Source organism: Camelus dromedarius, chromosome 34 (genome assembly GCF_036321535.1).
Source record: "Camelus dromedarius isolate mCamDro1 chromosome 34, mCamDro1.pat, whole genome shotgun sequence".
Lineage (NCBI taxonomy): Eukaryota > Metazoa > Chordata > Mammalia > Artiodactyla > Camelidae > Camelus > Camelus dromedarius.
The window spans coordinates 1,673,627-1,698,491 of NC_087469.1; the positions used below are offsets into that span (position 1 = coordinate 1,673,627).

Genomic DNA, 24,865 nt, shown 5'->3' on the forward strand with positions numbered 1-24,865 from the left:
GAGTACTCTGCTAGCTGTAGGTTTGTCATATATAGCTTTTATGATATTGAGATATGTTCCTTCTATACCCACTTTGGTGAGAATTTTTATCATAAATGGGTGTTGAATTTTATCAAATGCTTTTTCTATTGAGATGATCATGTGTTTTTTTGTCCTTTCTTTTGTTGATGTGATGTATTACATTGATTGATTTGCGTATGTTGAACCACCCTTGTGTCCCTGGGATGAACCCCACTTGGCCATGATGTATAATCTTTTTTATGTGCTGTTGGACTCTATTTGCTAATGTTTTGGTAAGGATTTTTACATCTATGTTCATCAGTGATATTGGTCTGTAATTCTCTTTTTTGGTGGTGTCTTTGCCTGGTTTTGGTATCAGGGTGATGGTAGCTTCATAGAATGAGTTTGGGAGTATTCCCTCCTTTTCAATCTTCTGGAAGAGTTTGAGAAGGATTGGTATGAGTTCTTCTTTGTATGTTTGGTAGAATTCCCTCATTTATTAATTTGACAATCATTTATTAGGATGTGCCTTAGAGATGGTGTAGAGCTAGGACTGGTATCAAACTACCTGGCTTTGAATCTTGCTTCTGTGATTTACTTGCTGTATAATCTTTGCCAAATATAACCTTTCTGGGCCTCGACGTCTTCATCCTTATAATGGTAATCATAATACTACATCCTCTGCCTATGTTATTTTCTAGGAGTTTTATGGTTTCAGGTCTTACATTTAGGTCTTTAATCCACTTTGAGTTTATTTTTGTATATGGTGTGAGGAAATGTTCTAATTTCATTCTTTTACATGTAGCTGTCCAGTTTTCCCAGCATCACTTATTGAAGAGACTGTCTTTTCTCTATTGTGCATTCTTGCCTCCTTTGTCATAGATTGACAGTAGGTGTGTGAGTTTATTCCTGGGCTCTCTATTCTGTTCCATTGATCTGTGTGTCTTTTTTTCAGTCAGTACCATACTGTTTTGATTACTGTAGCTTTGTAGTATAGTTTGAAGTCTGAGAGTGATTCCTCCAGCTCTCTTCTTCTTTCTCAAGATTGCATTGCTGAACTTTGAACTGCTTTGGCAGTTCAGGGTCTTTTGTGGTTTCATATAAATTTTAGAAGTATTTGTTCTACTTTTGTGAAAAATGTCATGGGCATTTTGATAGGGATTCCATTAAATCTGTAGATTGCTTTGGGTAATATGGTCATTTTAACAATATTAAGTCCTCTAATCCAAGAACACAGTATATCTTTCCATTTCTTTGTATCATTTTCAAACTTCTTCATCAGTGTTTTATAGTTTTCACCTCCTTGGTTAAGTTTATTTTCTAGGTATTTTATTCTTTTTGATTTTACACAATTTTACATAAATCATAGAAATATTTTTTTGGATCTGTCTCCTAAGGCAAAAGAAATAAAAGCAAAAATAATATCCAAAATATATAAACAGCTCATAAACTGAATATCAAAAAAAGGAAGAAAACAATCCAATTAAAAAAATGAACAGAAGACCTGAATAGACATTTTTCCAAAGAAGACATACAGGTGGCTAACAGGAACATGAAAAGATGCTCAGCATTGTTCGTCATTAGAAATATGCAACTCAAAACTGCAATGAGATTTCACCTCACACCTTTCAGAATGGCTATTACCAGAAAATGTATAAAAAGCAAATGTTCACGAGTGGAGAAAAAGGAACCTCTGTAGAAATGTAAATTGGTGCAGCCACTGTGGAAAACAATACAAAAGTTCCTCAAAAAACTAAAAATAGAACTACTATATGATCCACCAATTCCACTGCTGGGTTTATATCCAAAGAAAATGAAAACACTAATTTGAAAAGATACATGCACCCCAATGTTCATAGCAGGATTATTTGCAATAGCCAAGATATGGAAGCAACCTAAGTGTCCATCAGCAGATGAGTGGATAAAGAATATGTGGTATAAAAAAAAAAAGAATATGTGGTATATAAACACAAAGGAATATTACTCAGCCATAAAAAAGAATGAAATTCTGTACTTCACAAAACATGAATGGACCTAGAGAGTAATATGTTTAGTGAAAGAAGTCAGGCAGAGAAAGATAAATGCTCTGTTATCACTTACATGTGGATTCTAAAAAATAAAACAAATGAATATATATAACAAAACAGAAACAGACTCACAGATATAGAGTACAAACCAGTGGTTACCAGTGGGAAGAGGGGAGAAGGAAGTGAAAAACTGGGTTAGGGGATTAAGAGATACAAACTACTGTGGATAAAACAGATAATCAACAAGGATATATCTTACAGCACAGGGAAATATAGCCATTGTTTTGTAATAACATTAAGTGGAGTATAATTTTTCAAATATTGTATCATTATGTTGCAAACTTGAAACTAATATAATCAACTATACTTCAAAAAACCCACTACTACCTCATAGCATTCTTGAGAGGTTTAGAAGTACAAATCCCTATAAAGCAGTTAGGACAATGACTCGCACATAATAAAAATTCAATAAAAGTAGGGTTATACAATCCTGGGTGGCAAGAGATATGACCGTGACAAGATATTTTCCTGCACTCATGAAGTTTCTGCATTGTCAGACTTTAAATTCATAATGACCCATTAGACCTAGTGAATTTTATAGAAGCAGGAGCATACCTCTTGATTTATATTGTTTAGTAAGAGCACAAATTATAATAAATTATGATTTTACATTTTTTCTGTAGTTCTTTGTTCGCGTAATCATTTAATAAATATTTCTAGACAAGTTCTTTACATTTACTTACAGTTACCATTTTTGGTGCTCTTCATTCCTTGTATGGATCTAGATTTCTACCTAGAATCACTTTTCTTCTGCCTGAGGACTTCCTTTAACATTTCTTATGCTGCTGTTCTGTTCATGATGATAGAACTTAGTTTTGTCTGTATGAAAAGCTTTCTTTCATTTTCATTTTTAAAAGATATTTTTGGCAAGTCTGTTGATACTATTTTTTCTTTTCAGGGATCCATTTTCCTGCTTCTTTGCATGCTTGTTAATTGATTACTATAGGCTAGAAATTGTGAATTTTATATGATTTTGAGTACTGGAGTTTTTTGTATTATTAAATATTTTGGTGCTTTGTTCTTGTATATAGTCAAGTTAACTTGGAAACAATTTGATTCTTTTGGGGCTTGCTTTTAATATTTATTAGATAGGTCCAGAGTGACTTTTAATGTAATCCATACAAGTCAGTTTCTTTAGGGGAGAAAGAAAGGTTTGGAAGTGTCTAGAGTGGGTCTAGAGGGTGAAATTAGAGTTACTTCATATATGAGAGTAAATGCTTATTTACATATCTGATGTTCCAATATAGCGATATCCTCAAGGTCAAAGAGAACCTGTCTTCTATCATTTATATCCCAGGGATTAACAGTGTCTAGTAGGCATTTATTAAATATTTGCTTTGTATATATTTTTTAAAAATATACATGTAATTTTTCATCTTATGTTTAAAATAACATGTATTTATTTTAATAGTTATAGCAATTAAAAAACTTAAAATACTGTATACTTCTTTAGTAAGTCTAAGTATTTCATCAACTTACATTTGCTTCATCCATTCTATTTTTCTAATTTTTCTTTTCTTTTCCATATCTTGCCTCCTCTTCAGTTTAGAGAAATGGAATTCACTTTCTCTTTTGTCTTCTACCATTACATTTTCAGTAGATGTCCAAAACTATTGAAAAATGAAAAATGAATACACAAAATATTGAATTACTGATTGTGAGGTTATCTGACTATAGGCAAGAATTTCTGGGTGTTCAATAGGAATATGCCAAGATAGAAATAGAGGAGAGGATAGACTCTTTTAAGACATTTCTAATTAAGTGAATGAATATTGAGCCTTCGGAAGCACCTGCCATAGAAAACCTGACAAAATATTAGTATATTGAGGTGCTATTTAAGAAGTATTTATTGAATGAATAAATGAATAGACATATTCTAAGAGCATCTGTTTCTCCTAAGAGCAGACTTGATCATTAGGTGCTGTTGACTTTTGAAGACTCTAACCCTCAAGGAATATAGACATCCTCCAAAAATATGTTAAGTCTCACCATTGTGTCCCAAGACTTTGTGTTTCCCCCTGTATGACACTTTATATGAACTGGCTGCCTATTTTCCTATTTCTAATTCATTCCTCCTCCCCCCACCACATACACATTAAATAAAAAGGAGAGTTTGCTATCCCCTACAACACTCTGAGTTGGCCCATATTAAAGCACATATTTACTGCACTGTACTGAAATACCCCGTTTACTTGACTGTCTCCTTAATTAAAAGGCAAACTACTTGAGGAGAAGGACTTTTCTTTTTACCATTGTTTCTCGAGCAACTAGTACAAAGCCTGACACCTGGCTGGTAGGCAATAAAGCTTGTTGAATGAATGAATGAATTCATACTTTGGTCATTCTCACTTTTCATACTTAGTATAGTCAATACATTCTACAATCTGTATACCAGAGATTGAGGATTTGAATGAAGATACTTAAGGTGATATAAACAGACATCTAGAGCTATAGAACCAGATGGTGTTAACTTTTAAAATGTAAGCTTACAAATATCCTTAGATAAAAATTATTTCCACAGACAGGAGATTAAACAAGAGTATCTATAGAAAAAGCCCCCAAATCACATATACGCATTAGGAACTGTGTATATTTAAAATCACTCTTTTCAATTCATATGAGTACAGGTTAAATTTTCCAACACCATGAAAATCCAAATCATTTCCCACCAGTATCTGCTGTTACAAGCTCTGTAAGAGAAAATGTCATATTATTCTCAAGAACCCCTACCTCTTGTCCAAGGATTAATACAGAGTCAGCAACATCTTCAGATTTGCTTTGTTATAAAGAAGGGAAATTGCTGAGTGCCAGAGAGTATCTAAAGATGGCCTAGATTCAAAGCTGATTATTAAAAGTAAAGTAAATGTTAAAAAAAAGATATATTGCTGTACTCAAAGTGCATCAGTAACCCCAGAGTAGTTAACTTAAGAAATTTTAGCAGTTAAATTAGTAGGATGTATTATTTTAAAATAATCTAAAAATTAATTTTCAAAAACATAGGTTTCTAAGCATATAATATTCAAAACCATTACTATTTATATTTTCTCACTCTTTCAGAAACAGGCCTCCAGCCATTGTTCTCCACACGACGATACCAGCCTCTATAACCCTCTTCCTGAAGATGATCACTTTTATTATGAGATGTATATTTTGCGGGCAGTTTTGTGTAATCTCTAGGGCTGTTAGCGCACAAATCTTCAATATGTCTGTGAGTGAAAATTTTATAATATATTTCAGGTGGAAATTTAACCTGTAGGTGGAAAAGTTCAAAGACCACGGTAACTTAATTGCAAAAATGGTTAATGTTTTTAAAAATTGCGTCTTTAAAATTTCAAATAAATGTGCTTTAAATTACTACATAAAATTTTATCCATACTTACACCACCTAATCTGAATCGTACATTGATGCCAGCAGCAGCATCTAGAAGTTCTGCCTATAAAAAAAAAATTACTCTTCAACATTCTGCATATATCAATTTACAATGTCTCACTCTATTATGTTACAACAGTTGCTGAATATTATTTATGGAATAGCTGAAGAGGGTAAAACTGAAATAGTTAATTTTAAAACCTTTTGTAATGGAGGTACTGGGGATTGAATCCAGGACCTCACACGTGCGAAGCAAGCGCTCTACCACTGAGCCAAACCCACCCCCCTCAAATAGTTAATTTTAAAAAACAAAGTATCTTAGGATTTATTTTCTTATAGACACTCAATAAGTAAGACAGTTTACATGATAACTGGGAAAATGATACCAAACTATGTTTCCTTTCTATGTAATGTAAAAGTTTAAAAATGAAATGATTTTTTTATTCATAAAAATAAGTTTTTAAAAAGTCCTTTAATATATGATTTTTCATATTAAATATTATCCTCCAGGTAAATTCAGAGAAAAAAAAATGTAACTGTTCAATGAATTTAACACCAGATGATCTTTCTAAACTAGTTTTTATTAAATCAAAAATCCATGTTTAAATTTTATAAGAATTGTATATAATTGGTCTTCTAAATTTTAGTGCCCCCACACCAAGTGGAAAGTAGAGAAAAAAATTCTTGGTCTTCAATATGGCCCTCAATATATTAATTTAATGAGAAAATAGATGTTATCCTAAATTGCCCTGCCTGAAAGACAATTAGTTTTGCACAATTTTCTCCTGACTAAAAATTATACATACACACATATGATCCCTGACTTTTAATTTTTGACTTCATGATATGCAAAAGTGATACTGAATTCAGTAGAAACCATATGACTAATTTTGAATTTTGATCTTTTCCCAGGCTAACGATATGCTGTATGATATTCACTCTGTCCTGTGATGCAGTGTGCCACACCATCACAAGGGTAAACAACCAATACACTTAAAACCATTCTGTACCCATATAACCATTTTGTTTTTCACTTTTGGTACAGTATTCAACACATTACATGAAATATTCAACACTTTATTATAAAATAGGCTTTGTGGTAGATGACTTTGCCCAACTGTAGGCTAATGTAAGTGTTCTGAACACAGTTAAGGGGCTGATCATATAAATCCGATCAGAGATTGAGCTGTGTCAAGTCTGGATGGCAGATTTAGTAATCTCTGTCTGGTCTGTCCACTTTCAATTTTTCCCTGTTTATTGATAGGTTTTGGCATGTCTCTATCTCCTCAACCATGAAATAATGTGGGAGATTCAGTTACACTCTTTGGAAGACCTCAGCTTAAACCTTTATCCTGCTACCACCTGTAGATTCAGTTGGGGGTGGGGAGTAGGCTATGTGTTTGAGGTAAGTCCCTTCCTTCTAGCATGACTTTGTCTCCTAAGTTTATGAGAGACTGTATTTATTGGAATAATGTTATTTAAGGTGGACTGAGATTAGTTGTAAATGTTCACTGAAAACTCTAGGACAACCAAAAAATAAAAGAAGTATAATTAATATGCTAAGAGAGGAGGGGAAATTTAATCATATAAAATGCTTAGTTAAAACCTGGAGAATGCAGAAAAAAAGAAACAAAGAACAAGTGCAACAAATAGAAAACAGTAACAAATATAGTAGATATCAAACTATGTGAGTAATCACTTTAAATGTCAATGCACTAAATAATACCAATTAAAAGGCAGAGACTGTCAGAGTGGATAAAAAAATTAGACCGAACCATATGTTGGCTACAAAAAACCCACTTTAAATACAAAGACACAGATAGGTTAAAAGAAAGGGGATGGAGAAAGAGAAAGCATACTAACTAAAACTAATCAAATGAAAGATGAGAAGCTATGTTAATTTCAGTCAAAGCCAAATTCAGAGCAAGGAAAATTATCAGAGATGTAGAGGGGCATTGCATGATGATAAAGTGGTCAATTCTCTAAGAAAATAGGAAAATCCCTAATGTTTATGCACCTAACAATAAGGCATCAGAATATGTTAGGAAAAAACTGGTAGAACTGCAAGGAGATCTAGAGGAATTCACTATTATGGCTGGAGAATTCAACACCCCTCTATCAACCAATAATTAACATAGTCAGCAGACAAAAAATTAATAAGGGCATAATTAAACTGAACAATGTCATCAATCAACTGGATCTAATTAACATTTATAGACCACTTCTTCCAACAACAGCAGAATATATATACTTCTCAAGTTCACACGGAACACTTACCAAGACAGAACACATTATGGGCCATAAAAAACACCTTAACAAATGTAAAAGAACAGAACTCATATAAAGTATGCTCTAGACCCCAATGAACTTAAACTAGAAATCAGTAACAGAAAGATAGCTAGAAATTCCCAAAACCTGGAAAATAAACAACACACCTCTAAATAACAAATGGGTCAAATAAGAAATCTCAAGAGAAATTTAAAAATGTTTTGAAGTTACAATAAATATACAACTTCAAATTTGTGAGATGGAGCAAAAACAACGCTTAGAGGAAAATTTACAGCATTGAATGTATGTATTAGGAAACAAGAAAGATCTGAAACCAGGAATCTAAGTTTTCACTTTAAGAAACCAGGAAAAGAAAGCAAAATAAATCTAAGGTGAGCAAAAAAAAAAAAAAAAAAAAAATTAGAACAGAAATCAATGAACTCAAAAACAGGAAATCAATAGAGAAAATAAAAGAAACTAAAATCTGGTTCTTTGAAAAGATTACTGAGTAAGCTTATGGTCAAGCTAACTAAAAAAGGGAGAGAGAGAGAGAAAGCACAAAATACTAATATCAGAAATGAAAAGGGGGCCATCACTACTGATTCCATGGACACTAAAAGGATAATGTACAAATATTATGAACAACTCTATGCCCACAAATTCGATAACCTAAACTAAATGGATAATTCCTTAAAAGACACAACGTACCAAAATTCACACAAGGAGAAATATACAATCTGAATAGACAAATATCTACAAAGAAATTGAATCAATAATTAACCTTTCAAAGTAGAAATCACCAAGCCCAGAAGGGTTTCACAGGGTAGTGGAAATCACCCAAGCTGAACAGATAAAACAAAAAGAAATTTAAAAAAATGAGGATAGTTTAGGAGACCTCTGGGACAACATCAAACATACTAACATTTGCTTATAGGGTCCTAGAAGAAGAAAGAGAGAAACAAACAGGCAGATAACTTATTTAAAGAAATAATAGTTGAAAACTTCCCTAAATAGAAGAAGGAAACAGACATCCAGGTCCAGCAAGCATAGAGTCCACAACAAGACACATTGTAATTAAACTAGCAAAAATTAAAGATAAAAGAGAATGTTAGAAGCAGCAAAAGAAAAACAACTAGTTACATACAAAGGAATTCCCATAAGACTATCAGCTGACTTTTCAGAAGAAACTTTGTAGGCCAGAAGGGTGTGGCACAATATATTCTAGGTAATAAAAGAAAAAAACTACAACCAAGATTACTCTACAGGGCAAGGCTATCATTCAGATTTGAGGTAGATATAGAGGTTAACAGATGAACAGAAGCTAAAAGAGTTCAGCACCACTAAACTGGCTTTACAAGAAACGTTAGAGGGACTTTTCTAGTAAAGACAAGACCACAATTAAAAATATGAAAATTATTAAAGAAAAAATCTAATTGTTAAAGACAACACACAATAAAGGTAGTAGATCAACCATTTATAAAGCTAGTAGGAAGAGTAAAAGACAAAAGTGGTAAAAATCTAAATCCACAACAAGGAGTTAAAGGATACACAAAACAAAAAGATGTAAAATAAATAAAAAACATTAAACATGAGGGGGTGGGGGAAGTGCAAATGCAGGGTGTTATAATGCATTCAAAATTAAGAGATCATCAAGTTAAAAAAAATACATATATACACAGACACTTACACATCTCGTGGTAACCACAAACCAAAGAACTGTAATAGACACACACACAAAAGGAGAAAGAAACCCAAAGTAACTTAAATATAGCCATCAAATTACAAGAGAAGAGAGCAAAAGAAGAAAGGAATGAAAAAGAACTATAAAAACAACCAGGAAACATATAACAAATAGTAATAAATGTATACCTATCAATAATTATTTTAAATGTACATGGACTAAATTCTCCAATCAAAAGATACAGGGTGGCTGAATCGATAGAAAAACAAGACCTAGGTATACGCTGCCTACAAGAGACTCACTTCTGATCTAAAGACACATACAGACTGAAAGTGATGGGATGGAAAAGGTGTTCAATGCAAATGGAAATCAAAAGAAAGCCAGGTATCAATACTTAGACAAAACAGACTTTAAAACAAGGACTGTAACAAGAGACAAAGAAGGACATTACATAATGATAAAGAGATCCATCCAAAAATAATATGAAACAATTATAAATACAGATGCATCCTTCCCAACACTTAAGGAAGAAATAACACTCAATGTTTTAAAAAATCAAGAAAATAAATGGAGAAGAAACATTTCCCAACTTTTTTAGGATGCCAGCTAGATCTGATACCCAAATCTCACAGAGACAGGACAAGAAAGTAAATTACACGTTCTGCACAAACATAGGTGCAAAACTTTAAACAAAATATTAGCAAACTAAATTCAGTGATATTTTTTAAAGTACTTATCCTTTGTGTTTTAATATTACAACTCAAATATGTGTGTTCTAGGAATGCTATGTGAGTTTAACATTCAAAGAAAAATAATATCTCAATTAAAGCAGAAAAATGTCTCATAAAATCTGACATCCATTCTTGGTATGAGAAAAAGAAAAAAACCTCTTTTAGCCCAGTAATAGAAGGAAACTTTTTTAATCAGATAAAAGATTTTTTTTAAATAAAAAAAGCCTATAGCATACCTTTTACTCGATGAAATATTGGGCCTTTTCCCTTTGAAATTAGGAATGAGACAGTGGTTGACCAATTAACTCAAGATGCTAGTTAGTGCAGAAAGGCAAGAAAATAAAATAAACTGTATAATGTTTGGAAAGGAAAAAATAAAACTCATTATTTGAGGATGATATGCTTGTTTATGGAGAAAATCCTAAAGAATATATGTATAAATTATTAGAATTAATAAATGAGCATAGCAATGCACCTGGGAACAAAGCTAATAAAAATTGGTTGTCTTCCTATATAGCAGCAACAAAAATTGGAAAATAGAAAGCCTCTAATTACCATTTATAGGAGCATGAAAAGGCAAGATATAAATCTAACAAAAGATGTGCAAATCCTCTATATAGAAATTATAGAAGAGCTAACTAATGTTTCTGGTTGGGTTTCCTGGAAGGAGACACTGACACGAAGTTTGGGGGCCACATGATATGAAGTTTGGGGGCCACACCAATGAAAGGAAGGAGAGGGAAGAATGTGGATTGCAGTACAGGCCCTACAAAGCCTAGGCCAGTCTTACAGGGAACTCTAGAGGGAATATTGCCCAACAGCAGTCTGGTCTTTATATCCACATCCTCAGCCCCACACATGGCTCCGTCACTGGATGTGGACTGCCCTGGAAGCAGCTGACCTAGGGGGAGGCAGTTCTCTGCAGGAGAAACTGAAGATGCTCACAGCTGGAGGCTGCCTGCTGATTGCACTCCCTCCAGCTGTGCAATGTCTTCTTGTGAAGAGGAGGCTGGGTGGCACATTTCCATGTTTCCACAAATGTTCGTGTACGGGAGCTCTAAATATTGGTAAGACATCAGTTTTCCTAAAATAGATCTAACTATTCAATGCAATCTCAATCAAAATTTCAAGAGAATTTTAAACGTTTTTTAAAAAAATCGTGATGAAATACACATGCTAAACATAAGTTTATCACTAGCGACATTTCGTACATTCACAATATTGTACAGACAATATTTCCACATTTTAGTCACTCCAAAAGGGAGCCCTACTCCCATTAAGCAGTCACTCCCCTTCCACTCTCCCACCTAGCCTCTGGCAATCACTAATCTGCTTTCTTTCTTTCTTTTTTTCCTTTTTTAAAAAAAAATATTCTCTATTTGTTCAGACATCCCCATGTATCGTCCTCCTCAGCTTTATCCTACCCAGGCTTTGGGTCTGCCTGTTCTTGTCCTGTCTGCCATCCCTTGCCTCACATGGCTGTGGGCAGTATATGATTTTGAATGCTGGAAGCTGGCCCAGCCCTGGCACTGCATGGAAGCAGGCGAAACAAAGGCAAGTCTCTGTGCAGCTCCCTCAAGGAATCGCCAGACAAGTCAAAATACACAACCACAACTTTTGAGAACAAGGTCTGTATTTGACCCCCTGGCCCCAGCAAGCCACACCAGGAATGTGAACTTTTGTCTCCACAGAGGCCATTAAGCTGGGAAACGGGGGATGTCAGGTAGGGAAGCAAAAACACCACAATGTTTCTTTACCAAAATTTAGCAGCCTCTTTCTTCATTAAACACTTTCCTGGTTGCCTTAAGTTGTTTTTTTTTTAAATTAGATTCCTGAATTCTGATAAAGTTAATTCTGATAGTTATTCTTAAGAGCTCCCCGCTCCACTATTTTTCAGGATGGTGGAAGATTTTTTGTTTTGCATATGGAAATTGATAAGTTAATTCTAAAATTTACATGGAAACACAAGCATCCAAGAGTAGCATGCAGAGTCTATGCAGAAGTGTAAGATGGGAGTACTTCTTCACGACATAACAGGCTTATAAAGCTATAGCAATTAATACACGGGTAGAAATTAGATTAATGGAACAGATACAGACAGATTCAGAAACAGACTCATACATAAATGGTTGCTTGGTTTATAATAAAAATGGCACAGCAGAGCAGTGGAGAAAAGACTACCTTTTTAGTAAACAGTGTAAAATCAGTTGGATCTCTATATGGAAGAACATGAGAGCTGACTTCTGCATACACAAAAATCAATCCCAGGGGGACTGCAGATCTACTAGATATAAAAGGCAAATCAATAAAGTTTATATAAGAGACCATTTGCATGACCTCAGGGTTGAAAAAGTTCATTTTTAAAAAGCATCAACCATACAGAAAAAGACTGATAAATTGGACTACATTAAAATTAAGAACTCTGTTCATCAAAAGACAAATTAACCTAGAGGTGTAGAGGAAACAAAATTGGCCATAAAGTGGTTAATCGCTGAAGCTGAGTGATGAGTATATGGCGGTTTATTACTTTATTCTTTCGACTTTTGTATATGTTTAAAATTTTTCATTAAAGAAATCAATGGAAAGACTATTGACAGTGACAAGTCAAATCACTGAGTGAAAAATGGTATGTGTGACACATAACTGAAAAAGGGCTTGTATAAAGGATACCCGGAGAACTGCTAAAAACCAGTAAGAATAAGAGAGACAACACACGTGTACAAGACACTTGAGAAAGGAGATGTGTTAGGGGCTCAGCTGACTTGGAGGCGAGAGAGCTGAAAGGTAGTTAGCAGCTGATTAAAGCAACAGGCGAAAAAGGAAAGAGCGCCTTTAACCGCTCAGCTGCGAAGTTACGATCAAGTCTAAAGAGCCCCAAATCAAAGGAAGCAGCAGCGCCCCCTCGGGTGGGCGCCCGCTCACCACGGAGGGGCCTGCACAAAGGCCCGGCTGTTTTACGTGTGTGGGGGTGTTGGGGGAGGGGCGGGAGAAAAATGGAGGGGGGAGGGTCAGGTACGCTGATTCAGACTGAGGTAAGTTTCTTCCAGACTTCCAAGTAAGGAGATCTCAGCAGAGGTGCCTGAAGACCTCTGCTCAAGGCCTCAGGTAAAGAAACCTAGGAGTGTAGGCGATGGGGCTAGGAACGTGCCTAAGAGCATGACCAGGGAGGGCCGGGGTCCTTGACTGTAACTCCGTTTAGAGAGTGTACTGCACCGACCGTGCACCGAGTCGAGTGTGAGGCGGGGGCAGCTTTCCCCTGTGAGTCCTGGCAGGTAAAGCCCTGGTAATTGCCTGTGGTCACGCCTGAAAAATCATATATAGAATTGTACACAGGAGCAGAACTCCTCAAAATGATGCTCAACTTCGTTAGTAATCAGGGAAGTGCAACATTAAAAATGACAATGTTAAGCCTTGGTGAGAACGTAGAGCACCGAGAATTCCCAAAGATTGCCGATGGTAAATATAAACTGGTATAATAACTTTGGAAAATAGTTTGGTGAATTCTTCCATCCAGCAATTTCATTTCTAGGTAGACTAGAAACCAAAAGAAATTCACAGACATGTAAATCAAGAGACATGAATACAAAGTCCCAGAAGTAGCATTTATGACAGCCTTGAACTGGAAAAAGTTCAAATGTCAATCTACTGTAGAAAGAATTACTAGCTGTATGCCCATAAAATGGAATACTGCCATCAATTCTATGAAATGAATGTACGTACCCAAACAATGTTGAATGAAAAAGCTAGAAACAAAAGTATACGATAGGATTCTATTATACATAGTTTTAAAAAGGAGAAAACTAAAGTATAGTGGTAGGATTCAAAATAGTGGTTATCTTTTGGAAGAAGGGAGTTGGCAGTGATTTGCAGAGAACCTAAAAGCAGTGGTTTGAAGTATGAAAACACTGACCTGGGTGATGGTTACACAGGGGTTTGCTTGTGATGATTCATTGTTATAAATATTTTATGAATTTTTTATATGTGTGTAGTACTTTAATTTAAAAGTTTTTAAAAATAAATACAAGCACATTTAATTTATAAAGTAGCCACACATTTTTAAGGGGGAAAAAGATATTGTATCAATAAATAATGTCAAAGACTTAAACATAAGACAAGACACTATAAACCTCTTAGAAGAAAACATAGGCAAAACATTATCTGACATAAATGTCAGCAATGTTTTCCTAGGGCAGTTTACCCAGACAACAGAAATAAATGCAAAAATAAACAAATGGGACCTAATTAAACTTATAAGCTTTGGCACAGCAAAGGAAACCATAAGCAAAACAAAAAGACAACCTATGGAATGGGAGAAAATATTTGCAAAAGATGAGACTGACAGAGAGCTTAACTTCCAGAATATATAAACAGCTTATACAATTTAATAAGAAAAAAACAAATCACCCAGTCCAAAAATGGGCAGAAGACCTAAACAAGAAACTCTCCAAAGAAGACATACAAATGGCCAATAGGCACATGAAAAAATGCTCAATATCGCTTATTATCAGAGAAATGCAAATCAAAACTACAATGAGGTATAACCTCATACCAGTCAGAATGGCCATCATTTAAAAGTCCACAAATCATAAATGCTGGAGAGGATGTGGAGAAAAGGGAACCCTCCTACATTGTTGGTGGAAATAGAGTTTGGTGCAGCCGTTATGGAAAACAGTATGGAGATTCCTCAAAAACTAAAAATAAACTTACCATATGATCCAGCAATCCCACTCCTGGGTATATATCCAGAGGGAACCCTACTTCAAAAAGATACATGCACCCCAATATTCATAGCAGCACTATTTACAATAGTCAAGACACAGAAACAACATAAATGTCCATCAGATGATTGGATACAGAACTTGTGGTATATTTATACAATGGAATACTACTCAGTCATAAAAAAGAATAGACTAATGCCATTTGCAGCAACATGGATGGACCCAGAGACTGTGATTCTAAGTTAAGTAAGCCAGAAAGAAAAATACCATATATCACTTATATGTGGAATCTAAAATAAAAGACAAATGAACTACTTATAAAATAAAAACAGACTCACAGATACAGAAAATAAAGTTATGGTTATTGGAGGAGGGCAGGGGACGGGGGTGAGAAGGGATAAATAGGGAGTTCGAGATTTACAGATACTAAGCACTATATATAAAATAGATAAACAACAAATACACACTGTACAGCACAGGGAACTATATTCAGTATCTTGTAGTAACATGGTGAAAAAAGAATATGAAAATGAATATATGTTTGTTCATGTATGACTGAAGCATTATGCTGTACACCACAAGTTGACACAACATTGTAAATTGACTATACTTCAATAAAAAAAAATAAATAAATTTAATAAATCCTTACCTCTTTAGGATTAATATATCTCACTATCTGACATGGCTCCCCTTGTCTTCTTATATTAATCAGACTTTTTAAATGTTGGAACACAGCAACATTCTAAAAGTTCAAACACATAAGATTTTATGGTCAAAACTGGGTTTTCTACCTCTAATTAGCTTTTTACCTAACTAGGGCAAAATAAGTAAAAAGCATAAAACAGATTTGCATATGTAAACTTGATTTTAGAAACATTATCCACTTAGGGTTTGCTTTGACAAGCCAGGCAATATTGGTATTATTCTCACAGAGTTTTACTCTTAAATTTATAATTGTATTACTAGCAACTATAAAGAAAATCTCCAAAACTTTGGCTGTGACACTTTCGCATAATCCAGAGTAATCTAGAAGAAAGACAAGATGCAGTTTAGCAGTTAAGAACACTGAGTATGGCATAGTATTGTCAGGGTTTAACTGTTAGTACTTACTAGCTGTGTGATACTAAACAAGTTGTTTAACCTCTCTGCTCAGTTTCTCACCTAAAATATGGGAGCTATGGTTGGGAGTAAATGAGTTAATATTTGTAAAGCACTTAGAACAACTTCTGGCACAAGAAAGCTCTCAATAAATATTATCATATTATCATTACAGATTCCTCCTCATTCCTGTAGTAATTCCACTGATTTACAAACCTTATCTACTTTTCATGTTAGCACAAATTTAGTCAAGCAACTGAGCAATTCTTCTATCTTGGAAATCTATTTCTTTGGTAATCCTCTCCTCATACCTTATCCCACTGCCCCCAAACCCTTAATAACTCTTGGTAAACTTCTCCCCACTGTTTACTCATGTTAAATCAAATCAAACAAATTCAAGTTGAAGTAATCCATAATACCAATATAACAATTGGAAGTCCCACTGCAATTGCCTGTGGAAGATGGTGCAGCCCACATCAACAGAAATAATACTGTTTCTGAAAGGAAGATGTAAAGGAAGATGATTTTCTTAAGTAAAACCCCAAATTGGGTATCAAGAATAATTTATGATGGTTTAAAATCTGAGTAGTATCTCCTAAACGTATAGATTATTGCATCAAGCCACCCTCAAACTCAGTGACTTAAAGTAACAACCACTTTCTGTGGGGACAACAGGGAACTTCTGCTGTTCCTGTTTGGACGTGTGTATTTGGCCGTGGTGACCTGCGAGACCAGCTGGAGCTGGGTGATTTACTCTGGCCTCACACACATTTTTGGGTCTTCAGCTTGCATTGTTGGAACATCTGGAACTTTTGGGCCTCTTTCTCTACGTAGACTTTCAGTCTGAGTTTCTTCATAGCATGTATGTTTCAAAGTACCAGAGAAGAAACAGCAAGGCTTCTCTTGAGCATCTCTTAGTCTGAATTCTATTAGTCAAACTCAGGACCTCACAGGCCTCAGGACATCAAGTGCAAAGTGTGACCCATAGGAGATTCCATATATAGTATCACTCAGGGGTGGCCCTGAAGAGAAATACTTCTAGGGTACAGAATTCAAGCAGCATACCTGGTTGTCTATTGTGCATAGAAGGAAAAAATGGCCAGAGGTACGGACCTATGGGCGGGTAGTAACTGATAGTTTGGCTGGATGGTCAGGGATTTGGAAAGAACATGATTAGAAAACTGGTGACAAAAAGGTCTGGGGAAGAGGCCAGACCCCTGCAAATGTGCATCAAGTGTGGAGATACGTGTGTCCCATGTCAATACTCACCAAAGAACAATCTCAGTAGAGCAGAATATTAATAATCAAGTGGGCAAGATGACTTATTCTTTAAAAATCAGTCAGTCTTTTTTCCTAGCCACTGCTCTCCTTGCCCAGTGGGCTCATGAGCAAAGTGGCCATGGCAGCAGGAACGGAGGTTACTCATGGGCTCAGCAACATGGACTTTTACTCACCATATCTGGCTGAGTGCCCACTTTGCCAAAGCAGAAACCAACACTGAGCCCCTGATATGGTACCATTCCTCGAGGGAATTAGCCAGCTTCCTGTGGCACAATGATTAGTTGGAACGCTTCCATTTTGGAAGGGACAACACTTGATTGTCATTGTAACTGATACTTTACCCTCCTGGGCGCACAATATTCCTACAAACACCACCATCTGTGTACTTTCAAAATGTTCTGTTCACTTGTCATTGTATTCCACATAACATTGCTTCTGACCAGAGAACTTGCTTCACAACAAAGGTAGCACATGAGTGGGTCTGTGCTCGTGAAATTCACTTTGCCTTGTTCCCTATGACTGTAAAGCACCTGGCCTGGTAGAATGGTGGAATGGCATTTTGAAGACTCAGTTACAGTTAGAGTTCCAGTGACAAGACTTTTCAGACTAGGGTGATTTCCTTCATGTTACAAAATATGCTCTGAATCAATAACCAACAAAAGATGGTATTTCTCCCACCGCCAGCATTTATGAGTCTGAAAATTAAATGGTGGAAGTGAAAGTGGCTCCCTCTCAAAATTCCCTCTAATAACTCACTACTGAAAAGTTTGCTCCCTGTCCTTGTACCATTGGGTTCTGTGGCTATAAAGGTCTTAGCACCCATAGGAGGACATGTTTCCACCAAGGTAAACACCAATAATTCCACTAAAATAGACGCTGCTACTGTCACCTGGCCATTTTGGGTTCCTCATGCCAATGAACTAGCACCCCCCCCCCAAAAGGGGGTTCCCTTATAAGAGGAAAAAGGGCCCGTTTAAGTGAAAGAGGGGAGAGAAGAGTCAGCACTAGAGTGATATGATGTGAGAAGGAGTCAGTAGGTCATTGCTGGCTTTGAAGATGGAAGGAGGCCATGAGCCAAGGAATGTGGGCAGCCACTAACAGCTGGAAAAGTCATGAAAACAAATTCTTCCCTAGAGCCTCCAGAAAGAGCACAGCTCTGTTGACATCTTGATTTTAGTGCAGTGAGATCCATTTCAGATTTTGACCTCCAGAATTATAAGATAATAAATTTTTGGTGTTTAAAGCTACTAAGATTTTGGTAATTTTTATAGCAGCAATAGGAAATTAATATGTGCCTAATCTTATATCTAGTATTTATATTACAATACATCATAGGTAGAGTATGACTCAAAAGGAAGAGGAGTAGGATGATGCATTTTAAAGGAAATATTTTTTAGCGTTGGAAATCAATAGTTATGCCCCAGCATAGGTTTTATGGCTTTAATAGAGGCAACAGAGGCAAATAACAGAAGATGTGATTAACTGACTTAAAGGTATTTTTGTGTACTAGAAAAAGAGCCACACCACTTCATACAAAATTATCAGGAACAGAGTGCTGATGCTATCCTAAAGACAAGAGTGAATTTTAGCTCTTGGCTCTCACCTAACCCAGGATATCAACTTGGATATTCCTTATTGGATAAGGAGACCAGTTCTACTCAAACTAAAGCACAATGAGAAACTATTATATTAATCCAACTATGTTTTAAGTCCTCAAGAGTAGATATTCAATAAATATTTAATGAGTCAATATATCCCCAAAACTTGCTCACAACCTGATTCCAGAGTCAAGAAGTAAAGTTTTCAGAGGTGAAAGCCAAATGAGCCTGTTAGTGACACTTTCACTGACAGCAGCCGTTATCAAAGTGCCGAGCTCAGACTTGGTACTCAGTACATCTTTGTGAGGCTATTGAGAGAATTAATTAATGTTAACTTTTTGAAACTTTAAAAATGTTTACTTATAAAGCAAAGAATGGTATACAACTGTTTAATATACTAAAAAATAATGAATTGTATACTTTAAACAGGTGAACCATATGATATACAAATTATATCTCAATAAAGTTGCAAAAAAAAAAACAAAACAAAACCCAAAGGAAACTCACAAGAAAACTTTTCCAGGCCTTCTGAATGACTATAGCAGCTTTATCCCTCTGTGTAAATTCTGATTCCTGTTTCCAAGCCATGTGAAAGTGCTAAAAGAAAATAAGTAAAGGAGTATATTTTGACTTTAAGTATATTTTAAATCAATTTATATACTCCATTATGAAACTGTCACTAGAACTCAATGAAAATCAAATAGAAAGTTGTATAAAGGGAATAATGAAAATGATATTTGGTATCAAAATAATTATAATAAAAATGGATACCTATCATTGATTGCCTAATATATTCTAATTTTTAACTGAAATATAGTTGATTTCCAATATTATATTAGTTTCATTATTTTTAAAGATTATACTCCTTAATGTTATTACAAAACAATGGCTAAACTTCCCTATGCTATAAAATGTATCCTTGTTGCTTATCTATTTTATACATAGTAATTTGTATCTCTTAATCACATACCCCTATCTTGTCCCTCCCCAATTCCTGCTCTCCACTGATAACCACTAGTTTGTTCTTTATATCTGTGAGTCTGTTTCTGTTTTGTTATATACATTTGTTTTACCATTTAGAGTCCATATACAAGCAATAACATAGAGTATTTATCTTTGTCTGATTTATTTCACTAAACATAATACTGTCTCGGTCCATTATTGCAAATGGCATTATTTCATTATTTTTTATGGCTGAGTAGTATTCCATAGTAGATATATACAACATCTTATTTATCCATTCATCTGTTGATGGACACTTAGGTTGCTTCCATATGTTGGCTATTGTAAATAATGCTGCTATGAACATTGGGGTGCCTGTATCTTTTTAAATTTGTAACTTCATTTATAACTGCTTTTCTTCTACATTCAAATCAAATCAGTAACATATCTTTGAATACTTGTTATGTTTCTGACAGTGTACTAGGTATTTTATATACTATATTTATATTTTATATACATCCTTACATTTAATGCAGTTCAATAGAGAAGCCATGCACACACATACACATGCACAGGTTTACAAACAACTGTGTGTTTGTGTATGTGTGTATTTTAAATAGATGGTAGACTGAGCACACATTTTCACTTCTATCCTCCTAGAACCCAACTGAAGTGACAATGTATATAAAGTTAACCCATAACATAGAGAAGGGAGTTCATGAGCAAATAAGAAATTTTATCTTATTTCTGGAAAATCAAAAATAATTGGTCGTATCCTGTTGGGAATAACTATGTAAAAGGCCTGCCTAGACACACTTCAAAGGGGCTCTAGTGAGAGAGCTGGTTTGTCATTGGAACCCTAGAAAGGATATCAATTAGGATTTAGCAATTTAAAAGGGCTGGAAAGAGAATGACTATAGACAACAGGGTTAATTGAAGATCTGTATATGGAATAGCTGTGCCAGTTGTCTCCACTGTCACTTCAAGTCCCAGAGCTGCAGGCAAGTAGATATTTACCATTAGTCAAAAATATGCTGGTAGATGGATATTTACTGTTGGGCATAAAACAAACAAATCCTGAAGACTTATTTCTTTAAAAAATTCACATAAACTCTCTGGGAAAGCTAGTTCTAGTATGGATTTGGCACTCCACAGTAAAAACCCTCTTATTTTAGCATTTGAGAGATGCCTTACTTAACTGATGGCTACCTGACCCTACCCCACTCTGAGAAAGCCTGTTAATTAACTTACGCCACCTACTTCATAAAGCTCCAACGCAATCTTTCCACTTGTGAGTGTGGACAGCAGGAAAATGAGAGACTTACACAAAAGCATGTGATACTCACACTAGTGCTCTAGAAAAACTGAGACAGATCTTCATTCTTCATTACTAATAGACAAACAAGGATCACTTGATGTTTAAGGAAAATCAATGATGTGGAAAAAGAAATAACAGAATCTGAAGGAAAGAAAAATGGTAATCAATTTAGCTTAGATCAGTATGTTGAATGGCTTTAGGAGGGTTGTTTCTGGAGATAAAATTGTACCCTACGCAATGAAAGGTATGACTGAGAAGATTAATTTAAAAAGAGGTTAGAAACTCTGAAAAAGAATTAATCATGCATAGTCATGGTTCAAATATAAGGCATATTAAAATACTGCTAAGAGGTAAAGAGAACACATTTGATCTTGATTTTGGATACATTCTACTTCAAGTGGTCCAGAGGGTGACTTCTAAATAGCATATTATGTGGCCATATAATTGAATAATTTATATAGTTCTAGTAATGTAAATGCAGATTTTTTTCTATAATTTAAAATATTTTAACCAAAATGTGTACTTCTTTCAAATAAGTAAAATAACGTAGAACTTACACTAAAAAGCAAGTTTTTACCCCATCTCACTCTTTTCCACCTTCATACTCTAAAAGCAATAATACTTAACTATTTTTTGTTCTAGATCGTCTAGTCACTATTTCCATGCTTCTAAATAATATGCTTGTATAGTTAGATTTATCAACTTTAGAAGTGATTTGTTGACTTTCTGCAAAGATAATTAAGAATTTATCTTACTTATCTTCCAAAACCCTGCTTATCTTCCCTCTCAGAATCACACGTCATTATTTTTAGTTTGTCTGTTTCTTACCTTATTGCTTTAAAGAATATTTAAACCTTTGTCTCTTGTCCCATCATGCTAGCATAGGTCACTTGACTCCTCCTTACATATAATAAGGATATAAATATCCCTATCCTTCTCTTCACATACCTTCCAAATATTCAAATCCCCAAATTCCATCACCTCTACTTGTCAATATTCACTTGGAGGGATTTTTCGAACATCCTGAATACAAGTCCTTTATTGAATATATGTATTGTGAGTATCATCTCCCAGGGTGCCTCACTGCTCTCTTAAAGGTGTTTCTGTTAAGTCTTTAATTTCATAAAATCCAGTGTATCACTTGTTCTTTACAGTTAGTGTTGTCCGTGTCCATTTAGGAAATGTTTATCTAGAAGGCAGTGTCCTCAAGATGGTATCAAAGGTCATACCTGATTTCACTCCACCTCACAAGAAGATCAACTAAAGTCTCCACAGACAACACCCTTGTGAAAATACCAGAGCCCAGGAGTGAGGCTGAAGCACCGCCCCCCACCCTAGACTGCAAAGACCAAGAAGGACGGTATTAGAAGGGTCAGAGAAGCTTTTTACTTTCGCCTCTCCCCAAGGTCATCACTGTGCGGCACTAAAAGGGCCCCTTGGGCCTATGGATTCTTCAGTGGGAAGAGAGGGTCCAAGGGAGACATGCAGCTTCCCCAACACTGCAGGTTTCCTGTGAGGGGCACTCAGATCTTGCCTCACGGGGATCACTGGGGGTTAGACAGAGACAGAGAAAGGAGGGGCAGGGCTGACGGCAACCTGTGCTTTGATCTCAGCAGTTTGCCTTACTGCCGATACTTGCGCCTAAGCAGAGATCTCGCGAGTTCACCGAAGGCGCAGGGAGGAAACGCGGGAGAAGGGCTTAATCCCGGCCGATACCGGAAACGCGAGGCCGGACGCCCAACAGGGGCTTCAGAGAAACGAAACGTCCTAAGGGGAGTTGGGGGTGGCGCGGACCTCCAGGAAACGGGACCTTCAACAACGGAACCAGGAGAGCCTCCTATCAGAGGCCACAGAGGCAGGCCCATCCGGAGTGGTAGCGGCGGAGGGGTGGGGACACTATTCCCATCAGCTGCCAATCGCCGCCGGCCCAGAATCCGCTTGTGCCCTTGGTAACACCGCAGACGGAAATGACGCATTCTAGTTCCGCTTCGTTGGCCAGGCCAGGCCCCGTTGGCCCCGCCTCTCGGCCCCGCCCCTCGGCTCCGAGTTTTCTGCCCCGCCCTCCCGCTTGAAGCAACGCAAACGTGGTTGGATGTGTCGGAGGTTCCCACCGCGTTTGTCGGTGGCTTCCAGACAAAGGGTTTTGGAAAGGAAACCAAAGTGACTTTCTGCGAAATTGTGCTCAATATATTATAAAGCCCGGCTACTTCAACCAAGGACTTTAAAGATGTTGGAGAAATGTGGTGAATTCCTTTCTATTGAATTAATGTATTCGTTTGTAAATAAAATAACCGGACCCTCCTAGCGATTTGACAGAGCCTGCGCGGAATCAAAGAATAAGTGACACGTGACTGCAGCCCAATGCTATTTCTAAACTTAAGTTCTTCAGTTGATAAAACCTAAAGTAGTTTTTAAGTGAAAACAGGTGACTTCTTAAGTGAATTCCCAGGTAACTTTACACAAATACTGCAGATCTAAAATAAGTTTGATTTGCTTGAATTCTAAATAACTCAGACTTGGCAATGCTTTAGTTTGTCACTTATTGCTATGTCAAATAATCTTGTTCAGAAACTGCCCGATTCTGCTGTTTCCCACCTATGGTCATATATGTATTACAATTAGTTTGTAAGGAAGATTAACGTCTAGGGGAAAACACCTGAAGAAAATGTTCTCTGTGTAATACAGAATTGTACAGAAGAACTTGCCTGAAGGCTAATTCATTGATTCACTGAGCTTTCAGAGTTCTCTTAAATCGTTATCACACATCAAAGTAAGCAGGAGGTGTGAGCTTTAGTTCCCTTTGGTGTAGTTACTTGATGCATTAATACATAGTAGCTCTGAAAAATAAACTATAAAATATAGTCATGGAAATAGTATGTGTACTTGTACTTTCTGTTTATATATTACTTTAAAAATACACCCTATATATTTTTAATGAAGTGCCAGTCTGAATTACTAAAAAAAAAAAAAAAAAAGATTATGATGGTTACTGTTTGAGCATGTATTATTTTACCTTTAACCTGATCCAGAAGAATTCAGTAATTTCTTAGTAAAAGGCTCAGACCTTTTTTCTGCTGCACTAATAATACATGTAAAACTATAATTTTTAAAAAAGAGAATATCTTTAAAGTATCCACAAAGGATCATTAAGGCTCAGAACCATCAGGTTTTCTATTTCTTTATTTATATGCACCTGCTTAAATCTAGGAAGAGTTTACTAGGAAACAGAACTCAGAGAAACTTCTGGGTGGTTTTACAAAAATATTTCCTTCCTTTCTATTTGGTGTCAGATGGGATAGCTGTGTAAATCTAAATTGTGTCTTACACTTAACATACACTCTAGAGTTTTCAGAGGGAACAGAAAACTTTCATTGTGGCAACCAGAACAGAATCTTGCCATAACATTCTCCCCAAAACTATTGCATGTCACCCCAAACTATTCAAAATCAGGGAATCACTTGGTGAATCACCCCAATTTTAAATGACAAGAACGTGGGCAGAAAACAAGCCATTTTCCTTGGAGGACTTACTTAGCCCACCCAGGTGACAAGTCCCTGTTTCGTAGCTGCCATGTTAGTGGTACTAGTGACATAGGTGGCTCATAGAGGGTTCTGGTTACTCTTTGGGGAGGAGAAAGTTAAGGGGGTGGGGTGGGGTGTGAAGGGGAAACAGTCTTCATATTTCTCTAGCTGGTTCATTGTCATCTGAAGAATGTTACTTCGTGCTGTCTGCTGGTTCACATTAAAGATGTGGATAAAAACCCTTAGAAATCA

At 35.9% G+C, this 24,865-nt stretch overlaps 1 protein-coding gene across 1 annotated transcript in view; it reads right to left on the minus strand.

Moving 5' to 3' along the window:
• The window catches only part of C34H11orf65 (chromosome 34 C11orf65 homolog), a 29,584-nt gene extending 10,135 nt beyond the window's left edge, over positions 1 to 19,449 (minus strand). The window contains exons 1-5 of the mRNA XM_010988970.3: positions 19,340 to 19,449; positions 15,505 to 15,597; positions 5,468 to 5,521; positions 5,137 to 5,337; positions 3,567 to 3,697 (exon numbers count right to left, since the gene is read on the minus strand). Of these exons, the coding sequence (XP_010987272.2) occupies positions 3,567 to 3,697; positions 5,137 to 5,337; positions 5,468 to 5,521; positions 15,505 to 15,597; positions 19,340 to 19,420 (560 nt within the window). The 5' untranslated portion in view covers positions 19,421 to 19,449. The remainder of the gene's footprint in view (positions 1 to 3,566; positions 3,698 to 5,136; positions 5,338 to 5,467; positions 5,522 to 15,504; positions 15,598 to 19,339) is intronic.
• Between the last annotated feature and the right edge of the window lie 5,416 nt (positions 19,450 to 24,865).